The following is a 10068-nucleotide window of genomic DNA, read 5'->3' as shown; positions in this document are numbered from 1 at the left end:
GCAACCATGTGCTAAATATCACTAATGTATACATGTAAATGTATATTATGTTAGTCCATTTGCTTTTTGTCCTCTAAAATGTGGTTGAGTCTATGTATAAATGGGCTGTAATTCCTACACTGTTCATGGTTTATGGATGTGAAGTCCCTCCAATTAAAGCTGACAGTATGCACTTAAGAGTAGAGAGCCAGTCAAAACAACAAAACTTGTGTCACTGTCCAAGTACTTATGGACTGCACAATATGACAGAGTCACTTTATTTTTTGCACCTGCTAATTCTTAACTTTAATAAACAGGTGTCAAACCAATAACACTACATGTCAGGGCCTTGTGTATGCTGGTCTTCAGTTTCTCCATTCAATTATTGCCTACTGATGGTCTAGACCATCAGGTGAAGAAAATATGTGTGAGCAAAAACCTGCAGACACTGAGCCCTTTGTGGAACTGCTTTAACACCTGTGCTTTAATACATTTGTTATGTAGTATATACCTGGGCTCTTGGTATTTTTTTGGCAAGTTATGTCAACCAAGATCATTATTTTACTGAAATATTCTTTTCACCATTAATTTATCCCAGCCTGTGGTAAGACGAAAACATTACTTCAGTTAGATTATTATAGATTCCCCTTTTAAACACACTCATGTTGTTTTGAAAGATTCAATAATAAATGAGCACTCTAATGTTTGTTTGATACAAGCAAAATGGGGAAATAATGGAAGGATAATAAGTGAAAGAACAAGGAATAAATTATATTAACTGAGCACACATTTTCTTTTATCAATTTCATGTCACTCCATCAATCTCACTGGGTAATCTAAATAATACTTATAGATGTTTTAGTTACAGTTTTTTCAGTGTTTGCAACAATTTAAAAAAGAAAATAACTTTTTAAAATCTTTAGTATCTAAACTCAATGATGATGAGACATTCTCGCATATTTTTCCACTGGGGCTGATATTATTTTGGTAAATTGAGAGGCAATGTGTTGGCAATGCCCAAACAACCCGTGACTCAATCCACCAAAATCTGTCAAAATTCAATTAGATGCCCTTAATCTCTCCCATATTGTCCAGACCCGATTCAAACCCAAAATTTATCTTTTCCCCTTGCAATAATTATTTTAAATATTATTTTTTAAAGTTCTTAATATATACGCCCCTCTCAGTCTGTACAAAAAACCATTACAGTCTCTGTTTTAGCTCTGAACTGTCTGAGGTAATCCTTCATAAACACCTGCTTTGGCACATAGCTTTGGCCTCCAAAATCCCCCCTGATAGGCAAATGTTCAGGTCCTAAACTGATCCTAAAATGTCCTGGAATAATCTGAAATTCATGACAAACCAAATGTTTTCATCTAAGCTACCTACAGAACTCTGTTGTGAAAATATAATATCTAATCCAAAATCTAAAATTGTTGAGAGTTTCAATAGACCCTTTGTTAGGGCTGCTCATGCATTTGAATCTGCCCAGCCTTGTATTACTGTCTGCACTAGTACCTCTACTCCCTGCAGATCTCCTCTTCAGAACAACCCCCACCAACCCAGACCAATAATAATATACGAAGTGCACTAAGAGTTACTCAAAATGGACCCATACAGGTCTGCTGGGTTGGATGATATGGACCCCGATGTTTTTGACTGTCTGACAAAAGTACCTCAGCCTCTATCACCGGCCTTTTAAACCTCTTGTTACAATCAGCAATAATCCCATAGGATTGGAAAGTTGCTGCCGTTACTCCTCTGTTCAAAGGGGGTGACAAGATTGACCCTGATTGTTGTAGGCCAATTTCAATCCAATAGTGTTTTCTCAGTTGGGCAGTCAGGCTTCAGAGCTGGCCATGTGTTTACCTCAGCATCTCAAACGGTCCTAACGGACATAAAATCTGCTTTACTGTGCTCCTGCCTTAATTGAAATGGCCTTTTGATTATGTCAGTCATCTTATTAATAGACTGCACAGCCTAGCCATCTCAAAGGGCTCTCAATGGGTCTCCTTCAAGGTTTGATTCTTGAGATGTTCTCTGTTTATTTTAATGACATTCCCCTTGCTGCCATTAACTCCATTATCGACATTTATGCGGACAATACTATCTTGTACACAACTGGCCCCTCTGTGAATGCTGGTCTGTAAACTCTTCAACATTGCTTTAAAAACATCCAACATGCTTTTGCTGACATTCATCTACTCCCAATGCAAATACAATTAAATGTATGTGTTTTAATCAAAGCCTTCTACAACACCCTTTCACCCACTAAAAACCTTGCCCTGGATGGAACTGAGTTGGAATTTGTGAACATCTAGAAATATGTTGGTATTTGGCTTGTCTGCTACATCACAGATACATCACTCTGGTTACCCCTAAAGCCTTGTCTTCCTTCGATCAATAGGCTACTCGTTTAGCTTGATGCTGTCAATAACTGGAATGAGTTGCAAAAGACAATTAAGCTCGACACGAATATTTCACTTTTCCCCTTAAAATTTTTTTATTTGACAACTGCACCTTCTGAATCACCTAATCGTTTCTGTACACGTCCCATTGGTTTTATTTGGCAATTATTGTTTATTTTTCTATTCATTTTATACGTTTATTTTGTTATGTGTACTGACTTGCATTTGAATGCCTTTATTCCATGTCCTCTAAAATAAGAATTGTTCTTAACTGACTTACCTGGTAAAATAACAGTTGAATAAAATAAAATATTTTGTTTATGGGCGCTTTGGGTTTCTTAGGCAACTTTGTCCTATAATCAGCACATCTTGAAACAAATATCCCAGATAATAAGTAGGCTCGAAACTTAACCCGTCCTATTACTTGTTTCATCTTTTTTCATCTGTTTATATTCCCCATCTCTTGTTCAAGTGTTTGATTCGTTGACTGGCGATGCATATTAATGAGACGGGACAGAGCTGTTTTTTTAAAGGCTGCTGCTCAACATGTAGGGATAGATGGCAAGAAGCGCGAGTGTAGTAAAGTGCGAATAACATTTCATCTGATCTGAGCGCTCTGGACCTACGGAGTTCGTGAAAACTTGAGGGAATATAGGAGAATATTGCAAATATTGTTCCTCCTGTCACTTCTAAGATTAAGGCGCTAATATCAAGATACTGTTAATTGAGCGAATTTACCAGAGGAAATTAGTACGGAGGTCCGAATTTGAGGTTCATCAGACGAGATGCGTCGTTGTACGACAGCAGCGTTGATTCTCTTAGTTATTGCGTTATATTCCCTTAAGGCAGAAGGTAAATATGTTTTCAGTGTTTACATGTTTTTTTTCGGCATCATATATATATATAGCCTACCATTTAATAATGCTCAGTCTTTGTTAGCGTTCAGCACTCACTCATCCACCGTCGTCTCTAGTCAGGGTACATTGTATAGTTTAATACATGTTATTATTAATAGGTTTTACATTTATCCAAATTCATTGTGTTCAACCTATTAGCATAGTCCTGGTAGGTTGTCGTAACTGATGATAAAGAATTGAGCGTCGAGGTCTTGGAGATGATTGACGAGGGAGCCTTGACGTTGTGGGTCACACGTTCCGTAGTGTGCACGAGCTGACCAGACCAACTGCATGCGCGGGAAGTTCTAGTTGCAATGTGAATCAGTGAGCCGTTATTTACAGTAAAGACAATTGCCTCATTTTCCTTAATCGTTTGTCTTCTTTTTTTTTATTTCATACAGGCAGGTTTAGTGGGAACTATGCTGCACCTGAGAATGTGTGTGTGTGTGTGTGTGTGTGAAGCACTAGAATTATACATAAGTCTACATTTACATAAATTAGAGATTTTGTCTACATATACAGAGCTTGGGAATATAGGCTTTATCTACAATTCGGTCCATATTAAGTTATTGACAAAGCTGTTAAATTATTCTCAATGTAATCAGAATTCTCAAATTACTGTTATTAAGTTTACAATAATACAATTGCTGACACGATTAAAACCACTGAGGGATGGATACTTGAAAATATCTGAGAATTATCTTTTTACACACAGAAGCTTCTAGTCCCAAGCTGTCAACATGGCTGAAAACATTCAGATCATAGAGATGGTTAGAGGACATAAATTAAAGAATGTGTTCCAGCGTGGAGATAGCTATTGAAGGAATCTCTCAATTTAATGTAGTCAACCGGGTGGGACTTCCTCTGGCTTTAACCACCTGATCATAACTTGGTCATCAGGATGTATTACCCAATGAATAATGTGGAAATGGAGTACTTTAACATGAAGGTGGCATCAAGGTTAATGCCCATGCTGGAACAGATGCTATAATTGAATGGATACAGAGATTATCCTTTATTCCATCTTCATGTTAAAGTACTCCATTTTATTCCATCTATGGTTCAGGCATAACAAATATGCTCTGTATCTTTACAGCATACAAATGCAGGTGCACAAGAAAAGGACCAAAGATTCGCTACAAGGATGTGCAAAAGCTTGAGATCAAACCTAAACATCCTTTCTGCCAAGAGAAGATGATTTTGTGAGTTATTATTTTTTTTATCCTTTTTGCTCTCTTTCCCTGTATCTTTCAGAGATGTTGGTCACTTATTATGTGCTATTGTATTTGTTGACCAAATTGCTCAGTAACTTTTCTAAATGCTCACTCTTATTTTTTTTATCTCATATTGCATTGTACCGATTGCTGTTTTAGGTCTAAAGGGAAAACGTATTTGGTTTATGGTAAATCATCCTCTTTGTCCAAATCTACCATCCATATGCTTTATTCCATCACTTTTAAAGAGTTGCTTGCTAAAGTCTTTAAAAGTGAACAAAGCACAGACAGCTATTGTGGTTGGTTGTTTGTGCTATGGTCCCATTGAGCAAGCAACTTGCCTATCCCTAGACGAGTGACCGTCCATCTCATTCTGAAGGTTCCAGATACTTCAAGTGCCCTAAACTATTGCATGCATCAAAGAACCCATTGTAAAATAGTGGACAATCTCACATTTGAATCCTTTTCATGGAAGTGGTCCTCACTTTTGTAAAAGATCACATACTCAATCGCCATCTACTGTTCAGTTAGTCTATTGCACAGAAATGTGTTGTCATGAACAGAAAAAACAAAACCATTAAATATATGTTGTTTTTTTCCTTGTTATTGAATATGGAACATTGGTTTTGACATCATCTCAACTGTATAGTCGATCCAACAATTACTTGTGTTTGCCATTAGACTATTAAAGAATTTTACTGTGGTCCTGGGCAAATGTAATTCACTTAATACACAAGGACATTAACGCCAACCAGTTAAATCAGGCCAATTTACATAAGATGGTGGCCACTGGCCACTGACCTCAGTGAAAAATGAGACTCAGCGGGCTCCGGAAAGAGTGCCCCTTCTCTCCTTTGTTGACTGGCATTGGCTCACAATTCAGAATTTAACATTCTAGGGGGCCACCTTCAATGTCACAGCAGTGCCTCCAAGTCCAACCAAGAGTTAGGAATAACCAAATTAACCAAGGCCTCTGTTGGCTGGGCAGGTGAATAATTAATCAAGAAAACACTAATAAACACTAACACTAATAAGGGAACAATTTAAAAATCCCTTTGGAGGCACAGATGGCACAGCCAAAATATAAACAGGATTTCACAATTTGACTTTGGTGTTCCACATTTGTCCATAAAAGTAGATTTTTTTTTAATGTATGTTTTACTTGGAAGAATTCATTAAAACTGTTTAAGCTAATGGTTAACATTTGGGCTAGGGTTAACACGACTCAATGGTTGAGTTCAGGATTAAACCTGCAAAATTGCAGTCTATCTTGGTGTGATATCATTGCAAATATTAAAGACTTAGATTTCATGCTAAGGCCCATTAACAGTGCTGTTTTTAAAGCCTGTTTATAATATGGATATTTCTATTACTGTTTACATTTCTGGTGTCATAGTGTGATTTATTGTGAATGTGAGTTATTATAGTATTAGTATGTATGTTGCTTGGGTTGTTTTTAAGTGTTTGGAAGCTAACATTAACCAACATCACGTATGCTTCTAATACAGTAGTGTGGCTTTGCTTTTTTTCACCCTTTCACACAATATTTGTGTTTGTTTGGCAGTGTCACCATGGAGAATGTGTCGCGCTTCAAGGGTCAGGAGTACTGTCTGCACCCCAAACTGCAGAGCACCAAAAACCTGGTCAAGTGGTTCAGAATCTGGAAGGATAAGCATAGGTGAGAGGTCATCCCACTTCATAAACCTAAGTTGTAAAACAATTGCTTTTACACACTGCAATTCCTTTTACATACATTTAGCAAATGCTTATGTTACATACTGTATTGTAGAAACATAACTGCTAGCTTTTTGTTCATATTACAAACAAGGCTCAATTGGTAAAGGAGGGTGGTTCCAATGCTAAGGTGGTGGGCTTGATTGTCACATGGACTAGTTAGGAAAATGTAATATTTTACTAATGTAAGTTGCTATGAAGAAAGTTGGCAGTATTTAACCTGTTTTCTTGTCTCCTTTGCAGGGTGTATGAAGCTTAAACCATGGATTATGACCACAAAAGGCAAACAACTGAAAAAAACACCTCAAGGCTGTTGTCGTGGAGACAATACATAGTCTCCAAGCAATCAGTACTTGGTCTTGGGGTGAGATTTATCAAGCACATAAGAGATTTCTAGTTTGCTGGTGCCGTTTTAGTTGGCCATCAGGCTAATTATTCTTACACACATAAGTCATTTCAAGTATAATAATGGTAATATTTCTGCATTGCCAACATCCAAGACTGCTTACCAGTAATAGCGGATACTGGAGGAAATGCATAGGATTCTTGTTATTGTACCAACTGGGAGTTATAGTGTCTCGGTGAGCTCGCCAGAAGGGTGAAACATGGCATACTGTATGTTCGTATGAAAGAAGGTGAGGGGAATTATTAACCACTCAAACCAAGCACCCAAATGTCTATCATTCATTTTGTATAATGGTGTCCATTCAAAGAGAAGATATAATGCACACAAGAAGAGAACACATCCAGATGACTAGGTCAGTGTGTAGTCATTTTCCTATATGCAAATAAACTGTTTAGTATATTATGAGCAATGTATAAGGTCAACCTGTTAATTTAGACTTTTTCTTTAGGTATTGTGTTATTGGTTGCCTATATCCTATAATTTGTATCATTATCCTGATGTCTTCTGTTTTCTCATGGTGTATATTACAAAGACTGGAGTTCATCAACATGTTTCATTTTAATATAAATTTGTCACTACCTATGGAAAAGTAATTCTATCAAGTTATATCGTATTGTATCCCATAAGACTCAAGGGATTGCATCATGGTTGATTATAAAGCATTTTCATGATGTTATTCAATACCTTTTTAAATTTAGACCTTCAAGAAAGTTTGATTGTTTTGTAAGCTATTGATATACAGTGTTACAATGACAGTTGCAATTTTATTTTACCAAACAGAATACTCAATATAAGTTGTCTTCAAAGAATGCGCCTTCTTCTTGTTTTATATATAAATATATAAATAAACATTGTATATAGTTCAATAGCCTGTGTTAGTAAGAATGAATTCATATATGACTTTCTAGTGTAATGTATTGTATTACTGAGTTATTGTTGTTTTGCTATTTAAATGTTCATTTGGTGACAGAAATGTAAAGTATACAGTACCAGTACAGTACTGTATGTGTTAGAACTGACCCACCAAGCACCAAAACATTCCAAGGAATGGATGTCAAAAACCACAGCAATAAAAACACTATATAGAACCTTTTTATTGTTTACTTGATATTGTGTTTACATTTCTAAATCAACTGGTGTGACAGACGTGTTCAAACTGTTGGCAAAATGACTTCTTAGAGCTGTGTGGCCTAGGGTGATCTAGCAGCCTAAGCGGCTCCATTTGGTGTACATGTACAGCTGTAGCATGGGTTCAAATCCAGTCCACTGGTCTTTCACCAGAACACTCCGTAATTGTTTTCCCTTTCCAGTTAAGCATCAATAGGTCAGGGTGAAAAATGTGATAACAAACCATTGCTCACAGAAATCTATTTTGTTTGGAAGGTCGGGGTAATGATGGATACCACGTTTAAATAACACGTAGACGTAGACGTAAATCATTCCTTCATACAAAATCCTTCCAAATCTTTCATATCCTTATATGTGCTTCTGAAATATCCTGGGGAACGTTCATGATGCTGTTGACATTAGGACAAGATGAAGCAAAATAGGCCAATCCTTCAAAGGTAAACCCAATATGTTACAGAAGTATGGGGTCCTTGTCTGCTGATGTTGTCTTACATAGAAAACAAACCCACAGCTTGTATGTATCATGTTGTCTGACAAAAGCCAAACTTACTCCAGGCGATTACATTTGTTTTATTGCTTAGAAAAAAGCTCTTAGAATGGCCTGTTTTTTAAGCTGCTGCCTATGGTATATACATAATGTTGATTATGGTTATGCGTATATAGCTGCAGCATAACTGATTAATGTTCAGTGCTATTTCACATACACAACTGTGGTGGGTTTTGCAATGAAGTGAGAAATATTATTGTTTTATCTGGTCCTCTTAGAGGGATGTAACAGAATATTCCATAGTTGTGTGTTGTTAAGAGAAAAACTGTCACTTGTATTGTTCCATAATCTCAGCATGTTCAATGGCATATGGTTTACATATCGGTCATGCTCATCAAACTATTCAGTGTATTGTCATCTTGGAAGTGACCCAACATAACAGGCATCAGGAGAGAGCATTCCCAGTGTTTTACCATAGGTTGAACGTCAGTGGACCTTCCCATTTGTTCAGTATACAGTTTCTCAAACAGGATCATGAATGCAGAGACAGTATGCACTTGACTGCATTGGAACAGGGATGTCTGTATAACAATGATTAACAATGATTTTTTTGGTAATTACTATATGCAATGACCAGCAAACTGATATTTCATTTAAGATGTTTAAATCGGTAATGTTTGGTTAATTGTTAGGGTCAGGGTTAGGTTTTTTAAGGTAAAGGTTAGTTCTAGATTAAGATTAGTGGTTTTCCACCTCAGGAGTGTCGTTAATAGCCCTTCCCTGGTTGTTTAGAATAGCGGTAACAGCCCAAACAATCAGAAGCATTGTCCCCTGTAGATGGCGCCCAAACGCTTTCTATCTGAACATTTTATTTTTCAAGCTACATGCACTGTATTAAATAACGTCATTACTGGTTTATCTACTGATGGTTCAATATCTAATATATTCAGGTTGGAAAAGTAAACCATGCAGCCTAAATGGAATTTTATATTTTCAAGCTGAAATTATGCCATTTTTATTTTTAGGCCATATGTTTTAATTCGCACAAATTGTCTGTGAACGACAACAATTGTATATCGACAATGTGATATAGAATCCCGATCATAAATTATTGATTGCTATATCTAGTATAGGTTTACCTGATCAACATATCTTAAACATTCAGGTTGTCTAAACTATGACTGAAAGATAAGTAGGGTGCCGTGCAGCTTCTGTATCTGATATTCAGATGGCGCCTGCATGTTGCTTGAGATGGGAGATGCAATGTGGATGCATGAGGAGGTTCTCCATTTGGTTGTCTGGTGGTGTGTCTTCATAGTAGCACAACGTAATCAAGCGCTAAAAAGAAAATAAACGGAAAACGAAAACATTCTGTTCTTATTGGACTAGTTCTGGTAGTCTCTTCCTGTTTCAGCTGTTTTATTTTTGTTAGGTGCCTAATGAATACTACCCTCTGAACAGTGGGAGAGGCGGGGACAAGATTTGGCAGCTTCATTTCTTGTGGGTGTGAGCTGGGACGTTATAGCAACGAGCTGCAAACGGAGTCCGAATTTGAACAAACAGGAACCGAATTGTTTAGTCGGCTATGTTCTCGACAACGTTTGTTTTGCTTATATCTGTTTCGTTTTCTTAAAATTTATTTGTCTGTTAAAACGTCAAGTAAAGACCCAAAACGAGAATTTATGTTTCTGGCTCTCCGTTCCTGTTGGATTTGACCTGGTAGGTGCACAACATTGCATGTCTCTTGCCATCTTAGCTAGCTAAAGTCATTAGCATGCTAACATGTCTTAATTATTTGTGCAGGTATTCGTTATTA

At 36.9% G+C, this 10068-nt stretch overlaps 2 protein-coding genes across 5 annotated transcripts in view; both read left to right on the top strand.

Annotated features, from left to right (window-relative positions):
• Nucleotides 1–2932: 2932 nt before the first annotated feature.
• On the top strand, nt 2933–7730 carry cxcl14 (chemokine (C-X-C motif) ligand 14). Its single transcript, XM_010899029.5, has 4 exons — nt 2933–3239; nt 4380–4485; nt 6062–6175; nt 6475–7730. Exons 1-4 carry the CDS (start codon nt 3173–3175, stop codon nt 6488–6490), a joined length of 303 nt encoding a protein of 100 aa, XP_010897331.1. The 5' UTR covers nt 2933–3172; the 3' UTR covers nt 6491–7730.
• Nucleotides 7731–9741: 2011 nt separating this feature from the next.
• Nucleotides 9742–10068, top strand: part of fam13b (family with sequence similarity 13 member B) — a 50676-nt gene continuing 50349 nt past the window's right edge. For 3 of the 4 annotated variants that reach the window (XM_010899067.4, XM_010899058.4, XM_010899076.4), the window contains exon 1: nt 9743–9971. The gene's annotated coding sequence lies outside the window, so the exon portion shown is untranslated. Of the gene's footprint in view, nt 9972–10068 lie in introns of all 4 variants that reach the window. The other variant, XM_010899042.5, reaches the window with a different exon arrangement.

Source organism: Esox lucius, chromosome 4 (genome assembly GCF_011004845.1).
Source record: "Esox lucius isolate fEsoLuc1 chromosome 4, fEsoLuc1.pri, whole genome shotgun sequence".
Taxonomy (NCBI): Eukaryota; Metazoa; Chordata; class Actinopteri; order Esociformes; family Esocidae; genus Esox; species Esox lucius.
This window is presented reverse-complemented; position numbering and strand designations above follow the sequence as displayed.

What these genes read in the sequence shown, in the direction of transcription:
- cxcl14 (XM_010899029.5), top strand. Translation starts at nt 3,173, where the DNA reads ATGCGTCGTTGTACGACAGCAGCGTTGATTCTCTTAGTTATTGCGTTA. An exon ending in ATATTCCCTTAAGGCAGAAG is followed by an intron (nt 3,240 to 4,379) that starts GTAAATATGTTT and finishes GTATCTTTACAG; the next exon opens with CATACAAATGCAGGTGCACA. An exon ending in TGCCAAGAGAAGATGATTTT is followed by an intron (nt 4,486 to 6,061) that starts GTGAGTTATTAT and finishes TTTGTTTGGCAG; the next exon opens with TGTCACCATGGAGAATGTGT.